We start from the raw sequence: 25,079 nt of genomic DNA on the forward strand, positions 1-25,079 counted from the left end.
AGTACCATTGGTAGAGCCACATAAATAAAAAAGATTGAATAACTTCTAAGTTCAATAAGAAATCAGTCCAAAAAAGGAAATTGTTGCTACAAATATTATTTTTCTAATAGTAAGAATCACGACTAATATATCATATCCTTCTCATTTTGTATTTCAAAAATATTAAATGTGAATTATTTTGTTAAGTATATTTCATGTCATTTTAAGACATGTAAAAAAAGTAGAAAACAATTTCTATGTTGAAAAAACATAAAAAAAATAGTTCCAAAAAAGAGTTAAAAAATTAACTTAAGAAAAAGTAAACAAAATGAAGGGGGGGGCAAAAAGTTGGGGGGGTGAGGGGCATTGAGGTCTTTGAAAGATGGGTTATTGATGACTAAGGGTTGCCGTATCATTGCCTAAAATGTAAATGAATTTTTTTTAGTAGCTCAAATAGTGTACCCACTATTGGCATCGCCAAATCCATAACCCCCTCACTACTGGACTGCTTTTCATCGAACTTATGTGTAAAAATCTGACCCAAATTTAAAATTTATGTATATTACTATCAATGGCAAAAGGCCAAAGAAATTATTCCTGTAATTCAAAAGATTACGCCCAGTCAACCACACTCATCCTCAGGTAAAGGCCACACCCAAGAGCACCTAGCCTTGATACAGTTCATCAATTCTCAAAAGGGAATGACATTTGCTCTCTGTGAAAAGGTGTATAGTAGAGCTGTACGGTGACATTCAGGAGTGTCTAACCTTGGTACAGTTCACCAATTCTGAAAAGGGAATGACCTAAACTCTCTTTGAAAAGGTGTATAGCAGCGACTTAATTAATTTCTTATGGCTGCGGTAGAAGTATCTTTGTATGACAGCGGTAGAATTATCTCTGTATGGCAGCAGTAGAATTACCTTTACATGGCAGTGGTAGAATCCAGAATACCATATCTACTCTGGTCATCAGAAAGCTCTAACACAAGTTTGTGTTTGTTTTGATGATGATTCTGTGACAGTCCAATGGATTGATATTCCTCTTGAGGATGATCCTTGGGCCCCGTATTGACGAGGTTCAAGGATCAATCCTCGCTAGCGCAAGGCTGAGCAGCAGAAATGCTACCCGCCCTCTTAAAAAGGATCTAGCAACTGAAACTTCGATTTAGCGCACTATGCCTCATCAATAGCTCTGGAGGATCCTTATCGTTTTTTGTCCTTTTAATGATTATTAGAAGTGAACTTGTTAAAGAAACTGATTGAAAAGGTCTTTTTACTTGCTAAAGTCTTTTTTAAACATTACAAATTATAATAAAGAAAGTTAAAAACCGAAACCAATCTTTGAGCAAACGATTTAAATTTTTTCAGATTGTGAAGATGTTCATCATTTTAGTTGCTGTGTTCACGATATGCTGGCTTCCCTATCATATTTATTTTATTTATCAATACCATGATCCAGATTTTCTTGGAACTACATACGTCAAACACGTATATCTTGCTGTCTACTGGTTGGCAATGTCAAACGCAATGATTAATCCTCTGTTATATTATGCAATGAATACAAGGTAATTAAAAACCTTCTGTATTTTTTCCACCATATGTCTGGTATTATAAAATCATATTTATAGCCAATAGGTGTGTTTGACATTTTTACACTATTTCAGAAGATTAAAATCAGGTTTGTAGCTTTTCAGGAGGGAACATTTATTTGGAAAATCTAACTACCAGAAGAGTCAATAAAATCTTAAGTGGATTTTTTAATAAAACTACTTCATTTGTATATACAAGATAGAAAATTACATCTGGTAGGATATGAAAGAGGTTTTTGTGTATAAATGCGCCTACTAACCGCACTAGGTATCATCAATATTCAATGATGCTTATAGTAACTAATTTTAAAAGAAGTTCTAAAAAACGAGTTTTTTTTACAGAAAATCAAAGAGCTACATTAGCAGGGAAAGGGGTACCAGTCGTGACATGACCACGTGGTAGCACCATATATGGTCATAGACTCCCTAGGGGGAATGGATTTCTGAGAAATTGATTGCGTAATCGAAGGGGAAGTGGATTTCCGAGATAATTGATTGCGTAATCGAAGGGCAGATGCATTTCCGAGAAATTGATTGCGTAACCTAACGCAATCTCATGAGCTCGTGACGGGACTCCATATATGGGCATAGAATCCCTAGGCGGAATGGATTTCCGAGAAAATGATTGCGTAATCGAAGGGGGTCAATGACCTCTTTTTTCAAGGTCGATTTATTTGTTGTTTTCAAGAGTTCCCATGAGTACAAAATTCGGTTATCAAAAGAAAGTATCTCCGGACGGGGCTCCTTATATGGGCATAGCCTCCCTAGGGGAAATGGATTTCCGAGAAATTGATTTGTTGTTGTTCGTCCAGGAGAATTGTCTCCGGGCGAAGTTTATTAATGTCTGATGGATGATGTCAAGGTCAATTGATTTGTTGGTGTTCATCTTGGAGAATTGTCTCCGGGTGCAGTTTAATAATGTCTGATGGATGATGTGAAGGTCGATTGATTTGTTGGTGTTCGTCCAGGAGAATTGTCTCCGGGCGAAGTTTATTAATGTCTGATGGTGGTAAGAATGTTTTGATCTATGAGATTAAGAGATTAACGCGGGAAAGGGTTTCCTAGGAATTTCAAATTTGACAGCTCAGGGATGCCAAAACAAAAGGAACACACAGAAATTACTTTTAGGGGATTATTTGGGCGAAACAGTTCGAGACATTTTAGAAGAGGATTTGAGGGTGAAACTCCACGAGTACAAAACCACACCCTCTTTCTAGACCAATCAGGGAACTTGGAAATACGGCGAGTACAAGATCAATGAACCCTTTTTTCAAGGTCGATTTATTTGTTGTTTTCAAGTGTATTGTCTCCGGAGTGAAGTTTGCACATACGCATTGACGATGGGGAGAATGCTTTGATCTAGGACAAGTGAATTTCCGAGAAATTGATTGCGTAACCTAACCTCATGAGCTCGTCGACGGGACTCCATATATGGGCATAGAATCCCTCGAGGGGAGAGGATTTCCGTGAAATTGATTGCGTAATCGAAGGGAGAGAATTTCCAAGAAATTGATTACATAATCGGTAAAACCCTATCAGGAGGTCGTGACGGGCAGAGAATGACGTAATCGACTAGGACAAATGGATTTCTGAGAAATTGATTACATAATCGGTAGAACCCTATCAGGAGATCGTGACGGGAGTCCATATATGGGAATAGAATGACGTAATCGACGAGGACAAATGGATTTCTGAGAAATTGATTGCAAAATCGGTAGAAACCTATCAGGAGCTCGTGACGGGAGTCCATATATGGGCATAGAATGACTTAATCGACTAGGACAAATGGATTTCTGAGAAATTCATTACATAATCGGTAGAACCCTATCAGGAGGTCGTGACGGGAGTCCATATATGGGTATAGAATGACGTAATTGAATAGGACAAATGGATTTCTGAGAAATTGATTACATAATCGGTAGAACCCTATCAGGAGGTCATGACGAGAGTCCATTTATGGTCATAGAATGAAGTAATCGACTAGGACAGTTGGAATATTTCAGTAGGGGTTTCGTTGAAATGCAAGAGTTGGATTATTTCAGTAGTGGTTTGTCGTGGTTTACTTTGTCACAGTTACATTCTCTTAATTTTTCAAAGTTCATCTTCGATTTCTTTCATTGAAATGCAAGAGTTGGAATATTTCAGTAGTGGTTTGTTGTGGTTTACCTTGTCACAGTTACATTCTCTTGATTTTTCAAAGTTCATTTTGGATTTCTTTCGTTGAAATGCAAGAGTTGGAATATTTCAGTAGTGTTATGTCGTGGTTTACCTTGTCACAGTTACATTCTCTTAATTTTTCAAAGTTCATTTTGAATTTCTTTCATTGAAATACAAGAGTTGGATCATTTCAGTAGTAGTTTTATCGTGGTTTACCATTTCAGAGTTACATTCTCTTGATTTTTCAAAGTTCATTTTCGATTTCTTTCGTTGAAATGCAAGAGTTGGAATATTTCAGTAGTGTTTTGTAGTGGTTTACCTTGTCACAGTTACATTCTCTTAATTTTTCAAAAATCATTTTGGATTTCTTTCGTTGAAATGCAAGAGTTGTAATATTTCAGTAGTGTTATGTCGTGGTTTACTTTGTCACAGTTACATTCTCTTGATTTTTCAAAGTTCATTTTGAATTTCTTTCATTGAAATGCAAGAGTTGGAATATTTCAGTAGTGTTTTGTTGTGGTTTACATTGTCACAGTTACATTCTCTTGATTTTTCAAAGTTCATTTTCGATTTCTTTCATTGAAATGCAAGAGTTGGAATATTTCAGTAGTGTTTTGTCGTGGTTTACCTTGTCACAGTTACATTCTCTTAATTTTTCAAAGTTCATTGTAGATTTCCTTCATTGAAATGCAAGAGTTGGAATATTTCAGTAGTGTTTTGTTGTGGTTTACCTTGTCACAATTACATTTTCTTGATTTTTCAAAGTTCATTGTGGATTTCTTTCATTGAAATGCAAGAGTTGGAATATTTCAGTAGGGTTTTGTTGTGGTTTCCCATTTCACAGTAAAATTTTCTTGATTTTTAAAAGTTCATTGTTGATATCTTTCATTGAAATGCAAAAGTTGGAATATTTTAGTATTGTTTTGTTGTTGTTTACCATGTCAAAGTTACATTATTATTGATTTTCAAAGTTCATTGTGGATTTCTTTAATTGAAATGCAAGAGTTGGACTTTTTAATTAGTGTTTTGTTGAGGTTTACCTTTTCACAATTACATTCTCTTGATTTTTCAAAATTCATTTTGGAATTTATTTCTTTGAAATGCAAGAGTTGGAATATTTCAGTAGTGTTTTGTCGTGGTTTACCTTGTCACAGTTACATTCTCTTAATTTTTCAAAGTTCATCTTCGATTTCTTTCATTGAAATGCAAGAGTTGGAATATTTCAGTAGTGTTTTGTTGTGGTTTACCTTGTCATAGTTACATTCTCTTGATTTTTCAAAGTTCATTTTGGATTTCTGTCGTTGAAATACAAGTGTTGGAATATTTCAGTAGTGTTATGTCGTGGTTTACCTTGTCACAGTTACATTCTCTTAATTTTTCAAAGTTCATTTTGAATTTCTTTCATTGAAATACAAGAGTTGGATCATTTCAGTAGTAGTTTTATCGTGGTTTACCATTTCAGAGTTACATTCTATTGATTTTTCAAAGTTCATTTTCGATTTCTTTCGTTGAAATGCAAGAGTTGGAATATTTCAGTAGTGTTTTGTCGTGGTTTACCTTGTCACAGTTACATTCTCTTGATTTTTCAAAAATCATTTTGGATTTCTTTCGTTGAAATGCAAGAGTTGTAATATTTCAGTAGTGTTATGTCGTGGTTTACTTTGTCACAGTTACATTCTCTTGATTTTTCAAAGTTCATTTTGAATTTCTTTCATTGAAATGCAAGAGTTGGAATATTTCAGTAGTGTTTTGTTGTGGTTTACCTTGTCACAGTTACATTCTCTTAATTTTTCATAGTTCATTTTGGATTTTTTTCATTGAAATGCAAGAGTTGGAATATTTCAGTAGTGTTTTGTTGTGGTTTACCTTGTCACAGTTACATTCTCTTAATTTTTCAAAGTTCATTGTAGATTTCCTTCATTGAAATGCAAGAGTTGGAATATTTCAGTAGTGTTTTGTTGTGGTTTACCTTGTCACAATTACATTTTCTTGATTTTTCAAAGTTCATTGTGGATTTCTTTCATTGAAATGCAAGAGTTGGAATATTTCAGTAGGGTTTTGTTGTGGTTTACCATTTCACAGTTACATTTTCTTGATTTTTAAAAGTTCATTGTGGATTTCTTTCATTGAAATGCAAGAGTTGGAATATTTTAGTAGTGTTTTGTTGTGGTTTACCATGTCACAGTTACATTCTTATTGATTTTCAAAGTTCATTGTGGATTTCTTTCATTGAAATGCAAGAGTTGGAATTTTTCAGTAGTGTTTTGTTGAGGTTTACCTTGTCACATTTACATTCTCTTGATTTTTCAAACTTCATTTTGGAATTTCTTTTTTTGAAATGCAAGAGTTGGAATATTTCAGTAGTGTTTTGTCGTGGTTTACCTTGTCACAGTTACATTCTCTTGATTTTTCAATGTTAATTTTGAATTTCTTTCGTGAAATGCAAGAGTTTGAATATTTAAGTAGTGTTTTGTCGATGTTTATCGTGTCACAGTTACATTCTCTTGATGTTTCAAAGTTCATTTTGAATGTCTTTCGTTGAAATGTGTTTTTTTGTTATTTACATTGACAAAGTTACATTCTATTGATTTTTCAAAGTTATTTTTGAATTTCTTTCATGAAATGCCAGAGTTGGAATATTTCAGTAGTGTTTTGTTGTGGTTTACTTTGTCACAGTTACATTCTCTTGATTTTTCAAAGTTCTTATTGAATTTCTTTCGTGAAATGCAAGAGTCAGAATATTTCAGTAGAGTTTTGTCGTGGTTTACTTTGTCACAGTTACATTCTCTTGATTTTAGAAAGTTCATTTTGACATTTCTTTCATTGAAATGCAAGAGTTGGAATATTTCAGTAGTGTTTTGTTGTGGTTTACCATATCACAGCTACATTCTCTTGATTTTCAAAGTTCATTGTGGATTTCTTTCATTGAAATGTGTTTTGTTGTGCTTTACCTTGACACATTTACATTTTCTTGATTTTTCAAAGTTCATTTTGAATTTCTTTCGTGAGATGCAAGAGTTAGAATATTTTAGTAGTGTTTTGTCGTGGTTTACTTTGTCACAGTTACATTCTCTTGATTTTGCAAAGTTCATTTTGGAATTTCTTTCATTGAATTGCCAGAGTTAGAATATTTCAGTTGTGTTTTGTTATGTTTTACCTGGTACAGTTACAGTCTCTTGATGTTTTAAAGTTTATTGTGAATTTCTTTCGTTGAAATGTGTTTTGTTTCGATTTACCTTCCCACTGTTAAATTTTCTTTATTTTTTCAAACTCTTTTGTATTTTTTTCGTTGAAATGCAAGAGTTGGAATATTTCAGTCGTGTTTTGTAGTGCTTTACCTTGTCACAGTTACATTCTCTCGATTTTTCAAAGTTCATTTTGGATTTCTTTCGAGGAAATGCAAGAGTTGGAATATTTCAGTAGTGTTTTGTTGGGGCTTTACCTTGTCACAGTTACATTCTCTTGATTTTTCAAAGTTCATTTTGGATTTCTTTCATTGAAATGCAAGAGTTGGAATATTTCAATAGTGTTTGTCGTGGTTTACCTTGTCACACTTACATGCTCTTGATTTTCCAAAGTTCATTTTGGGTTTCTTTCATTGAAATGTAAGAGTTGGAATATTTCAGTAGTGTTTTGTTGTGCTTTACCTTGTCACAGTTACATTCTCTTGATTTTTCGAAGTTCATTTTGGATTTCTTTCATTGAAATGCAAGAGTTAGAATATTTCAGTAGTATTTTGTTGTGGTTTACCTTGTCACACTTACATTCTCTTGATTTTTCAAAGTTCATTTTGGATTTCTTTCCTTGAACTGCAAGAGTTGGAATATTTCAGTAGTGTTTTATCGTGCTTTACCTTGTCACAGTTACATTCTCTTGATTTTTTTCAAGTTCATTGTGGATTTCTTTCATTGAAATGCAAGAGTTGGAATATTTCAGTAGTGTTTTGTCGTGGTTTACCTTGTCACAGTTACATTATCTTGATTTTTCAAAGTTCATTTTGAATTTCTTTCATTGAAATCCAAGAGTTGGAATATTTCAGTAGTGTTTTTTTGTGGTTTACCTTGTCACAGATACATTTTCTTGATTTTTCAACGTTCATTGTGGATTTCTTTCATTGAAATGCAAGAGTTGGAATATTTCAGTAGTGTTTTGTTGTGGTTTACCTTGTCACAGTTACATTCTCTTGATTTTTCAAACTTAATTTTGAATTTCTTTCGTTGAAATGCAAAAGTTGCAATATTTCAGTAGTGTTTTGTCGTGGTTTACCTTGTCACAGTTACATTCTCTTGATTTTTAAAAGTTCATTTTGTATTTCTTTCGTTGAAATACAAGAGTTGGAATATTTCAGTAGTGTTTTATCATGCTTTATCTAGTCACAGTTATATTCTCTTAATTTTTAAAAGTCCATTTTGGATTTCTGTCAATGAAATACAAGAGTTGAAATATTTAAATTGTGTTTTGTCGTGATTTACCTGGTCCCAGTTAAATTTTCTTGATTTTCAAAGGTAGATTTGAATTTCTTTCATTGAAATGCAAGAGTTGGAGTATTTCAGTAGTGTTTTGTGGTGGTTTACCTTGTCACAGTTACATTCTCTTAATTTTTCAAAGTTTATTTTGAATTTCTTTCATTGAAATGCAAGAGTTGGAATATTTCAGTATTGTTGTGTCGTGGTTTACCTTGTCAAAGATACATTTTCTTGATTTTTAAAAGTTAATTGTGGATTTCTTTCGTTTAAATGCAAGAGTTGGAATATTTCAGTAGTGTTTCGTCGTGGTTTACTTTGTCACAGTTACATTCTCTTGATTTTTCAAAGTTCATTTTGTAATTTCTTTCATTGAAATGCAAGAGTTGGAATATTTCAGTAGTGTTTTGTTGTGGTTTACCGTGTCACAGTTACATTCTCTTGATTTGTCAAAGTTCTTTTTGAATTTCTGTCGTGAAATGCAAGAGTCGGAATATTTCAGTAGAGTTTTGTCGTGGTTTACTTTGTCACAGTTACATTCTCTTGATTTTAGAAAGTTCATTTTGAAATTTCTTTCATTGAAATGCCAGAGTTGGAATATTTCAATAGTGTTTGTCGTGGTTTACCTTGTCACACTTACATGCTCTTGATTTTTCAAAGTTCATTTTGGATTTCTTTCATTGAAATGCAAGAGTTAGAATATTTCAGTAGTGTTTTGTTGTGGTTTACCTTGTCACACTTACATTCTCTTGATTTTTCAAAGTTCATTTTGGATTTCTTTCCTTGAACTGCAAGAGTTGGAATATTTCAGTAGTGTTTTATCGTGCTTTACCTTGTCACAGTTACATTCTCTTGATTTTTCAAAGTTCATTGTGGATTTCTTTCTTTGAAATGCAAGAGTTGGAATATTTCAGTAGTGTATTGTTGTGGTATGCCTTGTCACAGTTACATATCTACATTTTCTTGATTTTTTAAAGTTCATTGTGGATTTCTTTCATTGAAATGCAAGAGTTGGAATATTTAAGTAGTGTTTTGTTGTGGTTTACCTTGTCACAGTTACATTTTTTTGATTTTTCAAAGTTAATTTTGAATTTCTTTCATTGAAATGCAAAAATTGGAATATTTCAGTAGTGTTTTGTAATAGTTTACCTTGTCACAGTTACATTCTCTTGATTTTTGAAAGTTCATTTTGGATTTCTGTCGTTGAAATTCAAGAGTTGGAATATTTTAGTAGTGTTTAATCATGGTTTACCTTGTCACAGTTACATTCTCTTAATTTTTCAAAGTTCATTTTGAATTTCTTTCTTTGAAATGCAAGAGTTGGAATATTTCAGTAGTGTTTTATCGTGCTTTACCTTGTCACAGTTACATTCTCTTGATTTTTCAAAGTTCATTTTGAGAGTTGGAATATTTCAGTAGTGTTTTGTTGTGGTTTACCTTGTCACAGATACATTTTCTTGATTTTTCAAAGTTCATTGTGGATTTCTTTCATTGAAATGCAAGAGTTTTAATATTTCAGTTGTGTTTTTTTATGGTTTACTTTTTCACAGTTAAATTCTCTTGATTTTTCAAAGTTCATTTTGAATTTTTTCACTGAAATGCAAGAGTTGGAATATTTCAGTAGTGTTTTGTTATGATTTACCACGGCACAGTTACATTTTCTTCATTTTTCAAAGTTCATTTTGAGAGTTGGATTATTTCAGTAGTGTTTTGTCGTGGTTTACCCTGCCACAGTTACATTCTCTTGATTATTCAAAGTTCATTTTGGATTTCTTTCGTTGAAATGCAAGAGTTGGAATATTTCAGTAGTGTTTTGTCGCTGTTTACCTTGTCACAGTTACATTCTCTTGATTTTTCAAAGTTCATTTAGGAATTTCTTTCATTGAAATGCAAGAGTTGGAATATTTCAGTAGTGTTTTGTTGTGGTTTACCTTGTCACAGTTACATTCTCTTGATTTTTCAAAGTTCATTTTGTAATTTCTTTCATTGAAATGCAAGAGTTTGAATATTTCAGTAGTGTTTTGTCGTGGTTTACCGTGTCACAGTTACATTCTCTTGATTTGTCAAAGTTCTTTTTGAATTTCTGTCGTGAAATGCAAGAGTCGGAATATTTCAGTAGAGTTTTGTCGTGGTTTACTTTGTCACAGTTACATTCTCTTGATTTTAGAAAGTTCATTTTGAAATTTCTTTCATTGAAATGCCAGAGTTGGAATATTTCAATAGTGTTTATCGTGGTTTACCTTGTCACACTTACATGCTCTTGATTTTTCAAAGTTCATTTTGGATTTCTTTCATTGAAATGTAAGAGTTAGAATATTTCAGTAGTGTTTTGTTGTGGTTTACCTTGTCACACTTACATTCTCTTGATTTTTCAAAGTTCATTTTGGATTTCTTTCCTTGAACTGCAAGAGTTGGAATATTTCAGTAGTGTTTTATCGTGCTTTACCTTGTCACAGTTACATTCTCTTGATTTTTCAAAGTTCATTGTGGATTTCTTTCATTGAAATGCAAGAGTTGGAATATTTCAGTAGTGTTTTGTTGTGGTTTACCTTGTCACAGTTACATTCTCTTGATTTTTCAATGTTCATTGTGGATTTCTTTCATTGAAATGCAAGAGTTGGAGTACTTCAGTAGAGTTTTTTTGTGGTTTACCTTGTCACAGATACATTTTCTTGATTTTTCAAAGTTCATTGTGGATTTCTTTCATTGAAATGCAAGAGTTGGAATATTTCAGTAGTGTTTTGTTGTGGTTTACCTTGTCACAGTTACATTCTCTTGATTTTTCAAAGTTAATTTTGAATTTCTTTCATTGAAATGAAAGAGTTGGAATATTTCAGTAGTGTTTTGTCATGGTTTACCTTGTCCCAGTTACATTCTCTTGATTTTTAAAAGTTCATTTTGGATTTCTTTCGTTGAAATACAAGAGTTGGAATATTTCAGTAGTGTTTAATCATGGTTTACCTTGTCACAGTTACATTATCTTAATTTTTCAAAGTTCATTTTGAATTTCTTTCGTTGAAATGCAAGAGTTGGAATATTTCAGTAGTGTTTTATCGTGCTTTACCTTGTCACAGTTACATTCTCTTGATTTTTCAAAGTTCATTTTGAGAGTTGGAATATTTCAGTAGTGTTTTGTTGTGGTTTACATTGTCACAGATACATTTTCTTGATTTTTCAAAGTTCATTTTGGATTTCTTTCATTGAAATGCAAGAGTTGGAATATTTCAGTAGTGTTTTTTTATGGTTTACTTTTTCACAGTTAAATTCTCATGATTTTTCAAAGTTCATTTTGAATTTTTTCATTGAAATGCAAGAGTTGTAATATTTCAGTAGTGTTTTGTTATGATTTACCATGTCACAGTTACATTCTCTTGATTTTTCAAAGTTCATTTTGAGAGTTGGATTATTTCAGTAGTGTTTTGTTGTGGTTTACCCTGTCACAGTTACATTCTCTTGATTATTCAAAGTTCATTTTGGATTTCTTTCGTTGAAATGCAAGAGTTGGAATATTTCAGTAGTGTTTTGTCGCTGTTTACCTTGTCACAGTTACATTCTCTTGATTTTTCAAAGTTCATTTAGGAATTTCTTTCATTGAAATGCAAGAGTTGGAATATTTCAGTAGTGTTTTGTTGTGCTTTACCCTTTCACAGTGACATTCTCTCGATTTTTCAAAGTTCATTGTGGATCTCTTTCGCTGAAATGTGTTTTGTTGCACTTTACCTTGACACACTTACATTTTCTTGATTTTTCAAAATTCATTTGGATTTCTTTCGTTAAAATGCAAGAGTTGGAATATTTCAGTAGTGTTTTGTTGTGCTTTACCTTGTCACAGTTACATTCTCTAGATTTTTCGAAGTTCATTTTGGATTTCTTTGATTGAAATGCAAGAGTTAGAATATTTTAGTAGTATTTTGTTGTGTTTTACCTTGTCACACTTACATTCTTTTGATTTTTCAAAGTTCATTTTGGATTGCCTTCATTGAACTGCAATAGTTGCAATATTTCAGTAGTGTATTGTCGTGGTTTACCATATCAAAGTTGAATTCCTATTATGTTTCAAAGTTCTTTGTGTATTTCTTTCTTTGAAATGCAAGTGCTGGAATATTTAAGTTGTGAGTGGTCGGGGTTTACATGTTCTCACTTACATTCCATTATTCTTTCGAAGTTTATCTTGGAATTATTTAGTTGAAATAAAAGAGTTGGAATGTTCCAGTATTGTTTTGTTGTGGCTTACCTTGTCACAGATACATTTTCTTGATTTTTCAAAGTTCATTGTGGATTTCTTTCATTGAAATGAAAGAGTTGGAATATTTCAGTAGTGTTTTGTTGTGTTTTACCTTGTCACAGTTACATTCTCTCGATTTTTCAAAGTTCATTTTGAATTTCTTTCATTGAAATGCAAGAGTTGGAATATTTCAGTAGTGTTTTGTTGTGGTTTACCTTGTCAAACTTACATTCTCTTGATTTTTCAAAGTTCATTTTGGATTTCCTTCCTTGAACCGCAAGAGTTGGAATATTTCAGTAGTGTTTTGTCGTGCTTTACCTTGTCACAGTTAAATTCTCATGATTTTTCAAAGTTCATTTTGAATTTCTTTCATTGAAATGCAAGAGCTGGAATATTTCAGTAGTGTTTTGTTGTGGTTTACCTTGTCACAGTTACATTTTCTTGTTTTTTCGAAGTTCATTTTGAATTTCTTTCATTGAAATGCAAGAGTTGGAATGTTTCAGTAGTGTTTTGTTGTGGTTTACCTTGTCACAGATACATTTCCTTGATTTTTCAAAGTTCATTGTGGATTTCTTTCATTGAAATGCAAGAGTTGGAATATTCCAGTAGTGTTTTGTTGTGCTTTACCTTGTCACAGTAACATTCTCTCGATTTTTCAAAGTTCATTTTGGATTTCTTTCATTAAAATGCAAGAGTTGGAATATTTCAGTAGTGTTTTGTCATGGTTTACCTTGTCACAGCTACATTCTCTTGATTATTCAAAGTTCATTTTGAGAGTTGGATTATTTCAGTAGTGTTTTGTCGTGGTTCAACTTGTCACAATTACATTCTCTTGATTTTTTAAAGTTCATTTTGGATTTCATTCGTTGAAATGCAAGAGTTGGAATATTTCAGTAGTGTTATGTCGTGGTTTACTCTGTCACAGTTACATTCTCTTGATTTTTCAAAGTTCATTTTCAATTTCTTTCATTAAAATGCAAGAGTTGGAATATTTCAGTAGTGTTTTGTTGTGGTTTACATTGTCACAGTTACATTCTCTTAATTTTTCAAAGTTCATTTTGAATTTCTTTCTTTGAAATGCAAGAGTTGGAATATTTCAGTAGTGTTTTGTCGTGGTTTACCTTGTCACAGTTACATTCTCTTAATTTTTCAAAGTTCATTGTAGATTTCCTTCATTGAAATGCAAGAGTTGGAATATTTCAGTAGTGTTTTGTTGTGGTTTACCTTGTCACAATTACATTTTCTTGATTTTTCAAAGTTCATTGTGGATTTCTTTCATTGAAATGCAAGAGTTGGAATATTTCAGTAGGGTTTTGTTGTGGTTTCCCATTTCACAGTAAAATTTTCTTGATTTTTAAAAGTTCATTGTGGATTTCTTTCATTGAAATGCAAGAGTTGGAATATTTTAGTAGTGTTTTGTTGTGGTTTACCATGTCACAGTTACAGTCTTATTGATTTTCAAAGTTCATTGTTGATTTCTTTCATTTAAATGCAAGAGTTGGAATTTTTCATTAGTGTTTTGTTGAGGTTTAACTTTTCACAATTACATTCTCTTGATTTTTCAAAATTCATTTTGTAATTTATTTCTTTGAAATTCAAGAGTTGGAATATTTCAGTAGTTTTTTGTCGTGGTTTACCTTGTCACAGTTTCATTCTCTTGATTTTTCAAAGTTAATTTTGAATTTCTTTCGTGAAATGCAAGAGTTTGAATATTTCAGTAGTGTTTTGTCGATGTTTATCGTGTCACAGTTACATTCTCTTGATTTTTCAAAGTTCATTTTGAATTTATTTAGTTGTAATGTGTTTTTTTGTGATTTACATTGTCACAGTTACATTTTATTGATTTTTCAAAGTTCTTTTTGAGAGTTGGAATATTTCAGTAGTGTTTCGTCGTGGTTTACTTTGTCACAGTTACATTCTCTTGATTTTTCAAAGTTCATTTTGAAATTTCTTTCATTGAAATGCAAGAGTTTGAATATTTCAGTGGTGTTTTGTCGTGGTTTACCATGTCAGAGTTACATTTTCTTGATTTTTCAAAGTTCTTTTTGAATTTCTTTCGTGAAATGCAAGAGTCAGAATATTTCAGTAGAGTTTTGTCGTGGTTTACTTTGTCACAGTTACATTCTCTTGATTTTAGAAAGTTCATTTTGAAATTTCTTTCATTGAAATGCAAGAGTTGGAATATTTCAGTAGTGTTTTGTCGTGGTTTACCATATCACAGCTACATTCTCTTGATTTTCAAAGTTCATTGTGGATTTCTTTCATTGAAATGTGTTTTGTTGTGCTTTACCTTGACACATTTACATTTTCTTGATTTTTCAAAGTTAATTTTGAATTTAGTTCGTGAAATGTAAGTGTCTTATATTTCAACTTATGTTTTTTAATGGTTCTCATTGACACAATTACTGTTTATTGATTTTGCTATGTTTATGTTGGACTTTCCATCATTTAATTTCACTTTCTTGAATATGCCCGGCGTGTGTTTTCGCGCTTTGTATTGTCAAAATTACATCCTCTCGATTTTTTAAAGTTCATTGTGGATTTCTTTCTTTGAAATGTGTTTTGTTGCGCTTTACCTTTACACAGTTACATTTTCTTGATTTTTCAAAATTCATTTGGATTTCTTTCGTTGAAATGCAAGAGTTGGAATATTTCAGTAGTGTTTTGTAGTGCTTTACCTTGTCACAGTTACATTCTCTCGATTTTTAAAAGTTCATTTTGGATTTCTTTCATTGAAATGCAAGAGTTGGAATATTTCAGTAGTGTTTTGTTGTGGCTTTACATTGTCACAGTTACATTCTCTTGATTTTTCAAAGTTCATTTTGGATTTCTTTCGTTGAAATGCAAGAGTTGGAATATTTCAATAGTGTTTTGTTGTGGTTTACCTTGTCACACTTACATTCTCTTGATTTTCAAAGTTCATTTTGGGTTTCTTTCATTGAAATACAAGAGTTGAAATATTTTAGTACTGTTTTGCTCAGGTTTACCTTGTCACAGTTACATTCTCCTGATTTTTTGAGGTTCATTTAGGATTTCTCTCATTGAAACGCAAGAGCTAGAATATTCCAGTAGTGTAATGTTGTGGTTTATCTTGTCATAGTTACATTATTTTGATTTTTTAAAGTTCATTTTTGATTTCTTTCCTTGAACTGCAAGAGTTGGAATATTTCAGTAGTGTTTTGTTGTGGTTTACCTTGTCACAGTTACATTTTCTTGATTTTTCAAAGTTCATTTTGGATTTCTTTCATTGAAATGCAAAGATTGGAATATTTCAGTAGTGTTTTGTTGTGGTTTACCTTGTCACAGATACATTTTCTTGATTTTTCAACGTTCATTGTGGATTTCTTTCATTGAAATGCAAGAGTTGGAATATTTCAGTAGTGTTTTGTTGTGCTTTACCTTGTCACAGTTACATTCTCTGGATTTTTCAAAGTTCATTTTGAATTTCTTTCATTGAAATGCAAAAGTTGGAATATTTCAGTAGTGTTTTGTCATGATTTAACTTGTCACAGTTACATTATCTTGATTTTTTAAAGTTCATTTTGGATTTAATTAGTTGAAATACAAATGTTGGGATATTTCAGTAGTGTTTAATCATGGTTTACCTTGTCACAGCTACATTCTCTTAATTTTTCAAAGTTCATTTTGAATTTCTTTCCTTGAAATGCAAGAGTTGGAATATTTCAGTAGTGTTTTATCGTGCTTTACCTTGTCACAGTTACATTCTCTTGATTTTTCAAAGTTCATTTTGTATTTTTTTCATTGAAATGCAAGAGTTGGAATATTTCAGTAGTGTTTTGTTGTGGTTTACCTTGTCACAGTTACATTTTCTTGATTTTTCAAAGTTCATTCTGTATTTCTTTCATTGAAATGCAAGAGTTGGAATATTTCAGTATTGTTTTGTCGTGGTTTACCTTGTCAAAGATACATTTTCTTGAATTTTAAAAGTTCATTGTGGATTTATTTCGTTGAAATGCAAGAGTTGGAATATTTCAGTAGTGTTTCGTCGTGGTTTACCTTGTCACAGTTACATTCTCTTGATTTTTCAAAGTTCATTTTGTAATTTCTTTCATTGAAATGCAAGAGTTTGAATATTTCAGTAGTGTTTTGTTCGTGGTTTACCGTGTCACATTTACATTCTCTTGATTTTTCAAAGTTCATTTTGAATTTCTTTCGTTGAAATGCAAGAGTCGGAATATTTCAGTAGTGTTTTGTCGTGGTTTACCTTGTCACAGTTACATTCTCTTGATTTTACAAAGTTCATTTTGAAATTTCTTTCATTGAAATGCAAGAGTTGGAATATTTCAGTAGTGTTTATCGTGGTTTACCTTGTCACACTTACATTCTCTTGATTTTTCAAAGTTCATTTTGGATTTCTTTCATTGAGATGCAAGAGTTGGAATATTTCAGTAGTGTTCTCTCTTGGTTTACCTTATCAGTTACATTCTCTTGATTTTTCAAAGTTCATTTGACTTTCTTTCATTGAAATGCAAGAGTTAGAATATTTCAGTAGTGTTTTGTTGTGGTTTACCTTGTCAGAATTACATTCTCTTGATTTTTGAAAGTTCATTTTGAATTTCTTTCGTTGAAATACAAGAGTTGGAATATTTCAGTAGTGTTTTATCGTGCTTTACCTTGTCACAGTTACATTCTCTTAACTTTGCAAAGTTCTTTGTGGATTTATCTCATTGAAGTGCAAGAGTTGGAATATTTCAGTAGTGTTTTGTTGTGGTTTACCTTGTCACAGTTACATTTCCTCGATTTTTCCAAGTTCATGTTGAATTTCGATGCTTTAAGTGAAGGAGGTGGATTATTTAAATAGTATTTTGTAGTGGTTTACCTTGTCACAGATACATTTTCTTGATTTTTCAAAGTTCATTGTGGATTTCTTCATTGAAATGCAAGAGTTGGAATATTTCAGTAGTGTTTTGTCGTGGTTTACCTTGTCACAGTTACATTCTCTGGATTTTTCAAAGTTCATTTTGAATTTCTTTCATTGAAATGCAAGAGTTTGAATATTTCAGTAGTGTTTTGTCGTGGTTTACCGTGTCACATTTACATTCTCTTGATTTTTCAAAGTTCTTTTTGAATTTCTTTCGTGAAATGCAAGAGTCGGAATATTTCAGTAGAGTTTTGTCGTGGTTTACTTTGTCACAGTTACATTCTCTTGATTTTAGAAAGTTCATTTTGACATTTCTTTCATTGAAATGCCAGAGTTGGAATATTTCAATAGTTTTTATCGTGGTTTACCTTGTCACACTTACATGCTCTTGATTTTTCAAAGTTCCTTTTGGATTTCTTTCATTGAAATTTAAGAGTGGGAATATTTCAGTAGTGTTTTGTTGTGCTTTACTTTGTCACAGTTACATTCTCTTGATTTTTCGAAGTTTATTTTGGATTTCTTTCATTGAATTGCAAGAGTTAGAATATTTCAGTAGTATTTTGTTGTGGTTTACCTTGTCACACTTACATTCTCTTGATTTTTCAAAGTTCATTTTGGATTTCTTTCCTTGAACCGCAAGAGTTACAATATTTCAGTAGTGTTTTATCGTGCTTTACCTTGTCACAGTTACATTCTCTTGATTTTTCAAAGTTCATTGTGGATTTCTTTCATTGAAATGCAAGAGTTGGAATATTTCAGTAGTGTTTTGTTGTGGTTTACCTTGTCACAGTTACATTTTCTTGATTTTTCAATGTTCATTTTGAATTTCTTTCATTGAAATCAAAGAGTTGGAATATTTCAGTAGTGTTTTTTTGTGGTTTACCTTGTCACAGATACATTTTCTTGATTTTTCAACGTTCATTGTGGATTTCTTTAATTGAAATTCAAGAGTTGGAATATTTCAGTAGTGTTTTGTTGTTGTTTACCTTGTCACAGTTACATTCTCTTGATTTTTCAAAGTTCATTTTGGATTTCTTTCATTGAAATGCAATAGTTGGAATATTTCAGTAGTGTTTTGTCATGGTTTACCTTGTCACAGTTACATTCTCTTGATTTTTCAAAGTTCATTTTGAGATTTCTTTCGTTGAAATGCAAGAGTTGGAAAATTTCAGTAGTGATTTGTCGTTGTTCACCTTGTCACAGTTACATTCTCTTGATTTTTCAAAGTTCATTTTGGAATTTCTTTCATTGAAATGCAAGAGTTGGAATATTTCAGTAGTGTTTTGTTGTGCTTTACCTTGTCACAGTGACATTCTCTCGATTTTTCAAAGTTCATTGTGGATTTCTTTCGTTGAAATGTGTTTTGTTGCACTTTACCTTGACACAGTTACATTTTCTTGATTTTTCAAAATTCATTTGCATTTCTTTCGTTAAAATGCAAGAGTTGGAATATTTCACTAGTGTTTTGTTGTGCTTTACCTTGTCACAGTAACATTCTCTCGATTTTTCAAAGTTCATTTTGGATTTCTTTAATTGAAATGCAAGAGTTGGAATATTTCAGTAGTGTTTTGTTGGGGCTTTACCTTGTCACAGTTACATTCTATTGATTTTTCAAAGTTCATTTTGGATTTCTTTTATTTAAATGCAAGAGTTGGAATATTTCAATAGTGTTTGTCGTGGTTTACCTTGTCACACTTACATGCTCTTGATTTTTCAAAGTTCATTTTGGATTTCTTTCATTGAAATGCAATAGTTGGAATATTTCAGTAGTGTTTTGTAGTGCTTTACCTTGTCACAGTTACATTCTCTCGATTTTTCAAAGTTCATTTTGGATTTCTTTCATTAAAATGCAAGAGTTGGAATATTTCAGTAGTGTTTTGTTGTGGTTTACCTTGTCAAACTTACATTCTTTTTACTTTTCAAAGTTCCTTTTGTATTTCCTTCCTTGAACTGCAAGAGTTGGAATATTTCAGTAGTTTTTTATCGTGCTTTACCTTTTCACAGTTAAATTCTCTTGATTTTTCAATGTTCATTTGGAATTTCTTTCGTTTAAAAGAAAGTGCTGGAATATTTCAGTATTGTTTTGTTGTGGTTTACCTTGTCACAGTTACATTATCTTGTTTTTTCTAAGTTCATTTTGAGTTTCTTTCATTGAAATTCAAGAGTTGGAATGTTTCAGTAGTGTTTTGTTGTGGTTTACCTTGTCACAGATACATTTCCTTGATTTTTCAAAGTTCATTGTGGATTTCTTTCATTGAGATGCAAGAGTTGGAATATTCCAGTAGTGTTTCGTTGTGGTTTACTTGTCACAGTTACATTCTCTTGATTTTTCAAAGTTCATTTTGAATTTCTTTCATTGAAATGCAAGAGTTGGAATATTTAGTAGTGTTTTGTCATGGTTTACCTTGTCACAGCTACATTCTCTTGATTATTCAAAGTTCATTTTGAGAGTTGGATTATTTCAGTAGTGTTTTGTCGTGGTTCAACTTGTCACAGTTACATTCTCTTGATTTTTTAAAGTTCATTTTGGATTTCATTCGTTGAAATGAAAGAGTTTGAATATTTCAGTAGTATTTTGTCATGGTTTACCTTGTCACAGTTACATTGTCTTGATTTTTCAAAGTTCATTTTGAGAGTTGCGTTATTTCAGTAGTGTTTTGTCATGGTTCACCTTGTCACAGTTACATTCTCTTGATTTGACAAAGTTCATTTTGTATTTCTTTCGTTGAAATGCAAGAGTTGGAATATTTCAGTAGTGTTTTATCATGGTTTACCTTGTCACAGTTACATTCTCTTAATTTTTCAAAGTTCATTTTGAATTTCTTTCGTTGAATTTCTTTCTTTGAAAGTTGGAATATTTCAGTAGTGTTTTGTAATGGTTTACCCTGTCACAGTTACATTCTCTTGATTTTTCAAAGTTCATTTTGAATTTCTTTCGTTGAAATGCAAGAGTTGGAATACTTCAGTAGTGTTATGTCGTGGTTTACTTTGTCACGGTTACATTCTCTTGATTTTTCAAAGTTCATTTTGGAATTTCTTTCATTGAAATGCAAGAGTTGGAATATTTCAGTAGCGTTTTGTTGTGCTTTACCTTGTCACAGTGACATTCTCTCGATTTTTCAAAGTTCATTGTGGATTTCTTTCGTTGAAATGTGTTTTGTTGCGCTTTACCTTCACACAGTTAAATTTTCTTGATTTTTCAAAATTCATTTGGATTTCTTTCGTTGAAATGCAAGAGTTGGAATATTTCAGTACTGTTTTGTTGTGCTTTACCTTGTCACAGTTACATTCTCTCGAATTTTCAAAGTTCATTTTGGATTTCTTTCGAGGAAATGCAAGAGTTGGGATATTTCAGTAGTGTTTTGTTGGGGATTTACCTTGTCACAGTTACATTCTCTTGATTTTTCAAAGTTCATTTTGGATTTCTTTCATTGAAATGCAAGAGTTGGAATATTTCAATAGTGTTTGTCGTGGTTTACCTCGTCACACTTACATGCTCTTGATTTTTCAAAGTTCCTTTTGGATTTCTTTCATTGAAATGTAAGAGTTGGAATATTTCAGTAGTGTTTTGTTGTGCTTTACCTTGTCACAGTTACATTCTCTTGATTTTTCGAAGTTCATTTTGGATTTCTTTCATTGAAATGCAGGAGTTAGAATATTTCAGTAGTATTTTGTTGTGGTTTACCTTGTCACACTTACATTCTCTTGATTTTCAAAGTTCATTTTGGATTTCTTTCCTTGAACTGCAAGAGTTGGAATATTTCAGTAGTGTTTTATCGTGATTTGCCTTGTCACAGTTACATTCTCTTGATTTTTCAAAGTTCATTGTGGATTTCTTTCATTGAAATGTAAGAGTTGGAATATTTCAGTAGTGTTTTGTTGTGGTTTTTCTTGTCACAGTTACATTTTCTTGATTTTTCAATGTTCATTTTGTATTTCTTTCATTGAAATCCAAGAGTTGGAATATTTCAGTAGTGTTTTTTTGTGGTTTACATTGTCGAGGATACATTTTCTTGATTTTTCAAAGTTCATTGTGGATTTCTTTAATTGAAATGCAAGAGTTGGAATATTTCAGTAGTGTTTTGTTGTGGTTTACCTTGACACAGTTACATTCTCTGGATTTTTCAAAGTTAATTTTGAATTTCTTTCATTGAAATGCAAGAGTTGGAATATTTCAGTAGTGTTTTGTCATGGTTTACCTTGTCACAGTTACATTCTCTTGATTTTTAAAAGTTCATTTTGGATTTCTTTCGTTGAAATACAAGAGTTGGAATATTTCAGTAGTGTTTAATCATGGTTTACCTTGTCACAGTTACATTCTCTTAATTTTTCAGAGTTCATTTTGAATTTCTTTCGTTGAAATGCAAGAGTTGGAATATTTCAGTAGTGTTTTATCGTGCTTTACCTTGTCACAGTTACATTTTCTCGATTTTCAAAGTTCATTTTGGATTTCTTTCGTTGAAATGCAAGAGTTGGAATATTTCAGTAGTGTTTTGTTGTGGTTTACCTTGTCACAGTTACATTTTCTTGATTTTTCAAAGTTTATTTTGAATTTCTTTCATTGAAATGCAAGAGTTTGAATATTTCAGTAGTGTTTTGTTGTGGTTTACATTGTCACAGATACATTTTCTTGAATTTTAAAAGTTAATTGTGGATTTATTTAGTTGAAATGCAAGAGTTGGAATATTTCAGTAGTGTTTTATAGTGCTTTACATTTTCACAGTTAAATTTTCTCGATTCTAAAAGTTCATTGTGTATTTTTTTAATTGAAATGCAAGAGATGGAATATTTCAGGAGTGTTTGGTTGTGGTTTACCCTGTCACAGTTAAATTTTCTTGATTTTTCAAAGTTCATTTTTAATTTCATTAATTGAAATGAAAGAGTTTGAATATTTCAGTTGTGTTTTCTTTTCGTTTAAATTGTCATAGTTACATTTTCTTGATTTTTCAAAGTTCATTGTGGATTTCTTTCGTTGAAATGCAAGAGTTGGAATATTTCAGTAGTGTTTCGTCGTGGTTTACTTTTTCACAGTTACATTCTCTTGATTTTTCAAAGTTCATTTTGTAATTTCTTTCATTGAAATGCAAGAGTTTGAATATTTCAGTAGTGTTTTGTCGTGGTTTACCGTGTCACATTTACATTCTCTTGATTTTTCAAAGTTCTTTTTGAATTTCTTTCGTGAAATGTAAGAGTTGGAATATTTCAGTAGTGTTTTGTTGTGCTTTACCTTGTCACAGTTACATTTTCTTGATTTTTCGAAGTTCATTTTGGATTTCTTTCATTGAAATGCAAGAGTTAGAATATTTCAGTAGTATTATGTTGTGGTTTACCTTGTCACACTTACATTCTCTTGATTTTTCAAAGTTCATTTTGGATTTCTTTCCTTGAACTGCAAGAGTTGGAATATTTCAGTAGTGTTTTATAGTGCTTTACCTTGTCACAGTTACATTCTCTTGATTTTTCAAAGTTCATTTTGGATTTCTTTCCTTGAACTGCAAGAGTTGGAATATTTCAGTAGTGTTTTGCTGTGGTTTACCTTGTCACAGTTACATTCTCTTGATTTTTCAAAGTTCATTTTGTATTTATTTAATTGAAATCCAAGAGTTGGAATATTTCAGTAGTGTTTTTTTGTGGTTTACCTTGTCACAGATACATTTTCTTGATTTTTAAACGTTAATTGTGGATGTCTTTAACTGAAATGCAATAGTTTGATTGTTTCAGTAGTGTTTTGTTGTGGTTTACCTTGTCATAGTTACATTCTCTGGATTTTTCAAAGTTAATTTTGAATTTCTTTAATTGAAATGAAAGAGTTGGAATATTTCAGTAGTGTTTTGTCGTGCTTCACTTTGTCACAGTTTCATTCTCTTGATTTTTCAAAGTTAATTTTGAGAGTTGGATTATTTCAGTAGTGATTTCTCGTTGTTTACCTTGTCACAGTTACATTCTCTTAATTTTTAAAAGTTCATTTTGGAATTTCTTTCGTTGAAATGCAAGAGTTGGAATATTTCAGTAGTGTTTTGTCGTTGTTCACCTTGTCACAGTTACATTTTCTTGATTTTTCAAAGTTCATTTTGGAATTTCTTTCATTGAAATGCAAGAGTTGGAATATTTCAGTAGTGTTTTGTTGTGCTTTACCTTGTCACAGTGACATTCTCTCTATTTTTCAAAGTTCATTGTGGATTTCTTTCGCTGAAATGTGTTTTGTTGCACTTTACCTTGACACAGTTACATTTTCTTGATTTTTCAAAATTCATTTGCATTTCTTTCGTTAAAATGCAAGAGTTGGAATATTTCAGTAGTGTTTTGTTGTGGTTTACCTTGTCAAAGTTACATTTTCTTGATTTTTCAAAGTTCATTGTGGATTTCTTTCGTTGAAATGCAAGAGTTGGAATATTTCAGTAGTGTTTCGTCGTGGTTTAATTTTTCACAGTTACATTCTCTTGATTTTTCAAAGTTCATTTTGTAATTTCTTTCATTGAAATGCAAGAGTTTGAATATTTAAGTAGTGTTTTTTCGTGGTTTACCGTGTCACATTTACATTCTCTTGATTTTTCAAAGTTCTTTTTGAATTTCTTTCGTGAAATGCAAGAGTCGGAATATTTCAGTAGAGTTTTGTCGTGGTTTACTTTGTCACAGATACATTCTCTTGATTTTAGAAAGTTCATTTTGAAATTTCTTTCATTGAAATGCCAGAGTTGGAATATTTCAATAGTGTTTGTCGTGGTTTACCTTGTCATACTTACATGCTCTTGATTTTTCAAAGTTCATTTTGGATTTCTTTCATTGAAATGTAAGAGTTGGAATATTTCAGTAGTGTTTTGTTGTGCTTTACCTTGTCACAGTTACATTCTCTTGATTTTTCGAAGTTCATTTTGGATTTCTTTCATTGAAATGCAAGAGTTAGAATATTTCAGTAGTATTTTGTTGTGGTTTACCTTGTCACACTTACATTCTCTTGATTTTTCAAAGTTCATTTTGGATTTCTTTCCTTGAACTGCAAGAGTTGCAATATTTCAGTAGTGTTTTATCGTGCTTTACCTTGTCACAGTTACATTCTCTTGATTTTTCAAAGTTCAGTGTCGATTTCTTTCATTGAAATGCAAGAGTTGGAATATTTCAGTAGTGTTTTGTTGTGGTTTACCTTGTCACAGTTACATTTTCTTGATTTTTCAAAGTTCATTTTGAATTTCTTTCATTGAAATCCAAGAGTTGGAGTACTTCAGTAGCGTTTTTTTGTGGTTTACCTTGTCACAGATACATTTTCTTGATTTTTCAAAGTTCATTTTGGATTTCTTTCATTGAAATGCAAGAGTTGGAATATTTCAGTAGTGTTTTGTTGGGGCTTTACCTTGTCACAGTTACATTCTATTGATTTTTCAAAGTTCATTTTGGATTTCTTTCATTGAAATGCAAGAGTTGGAATATTTCAATAGTGTTTGTCGTGGTTTACCTTGTCATAATTACATTCTCTTGATTTTTCAAAGTTCATTTTTAATTTTTTTCATTGAAATGTAAGAATTGGAATATTTCAATAGTGTTTTGTCGTGCTTTACCTTATCACAGTTACATTCTCTTGATGTTTCAAATTTAATTTTGAATTTCTCTCATTGAAATGAAAGAGTTGGAATATTTTAGTAGTGTTTTGTTGTGGTTTACCTTTTCGCACTTACATTCTCTTGATTTTTCAAAGTTCATTTTGTATTTCCTTCATTGAACCGCAAGAGTTGGAATATTTCAGTAGTGTTTTATCGTGCTTTACCTTGTCACAGTTAAATTCTCATAATG

General features: G+C 31.5%; 1 protein-coding gene across 1 annotated transcript in view; it reads left to right on the top strand.

Moving 5' to 3' along the window:
- The window catches only part of LOC148945328 (tachykinin-like peptides receptor 86C), a 668,425-nt gene that overhangs the window by 547,755 nt on the left and 95,591 nt on the right, over positions 1–25,079 (top strand). Inside the window, exon 8 of the mRNA XM_089099007.1 lies at positions 1,347–1,543. Within this exon, the coding sequence (XP_088955133.1) occupies positions 1,347–1,543 (197 nt within the window). The remainder of the gene's footprint in view (positions 1–1,346; positions 1,544–25,079) is intronic.

Source organism: Artemia sp. Qi Xiang Cuo, chromosome 13, assembly GCF_049724085.1.
Source record: "Artemia sp. Qi Xiang Cuo chromosome 13, ASM4972408v1, whole genome shotgun sequence".
Classification (NCBI taxonomy): Eukaryota; Metazoa; Arthropoda; class Branchiopoda; order Anostraca; family Artemiidae; genus Artemia; species Artemia sp. Qi Xiang Cuo.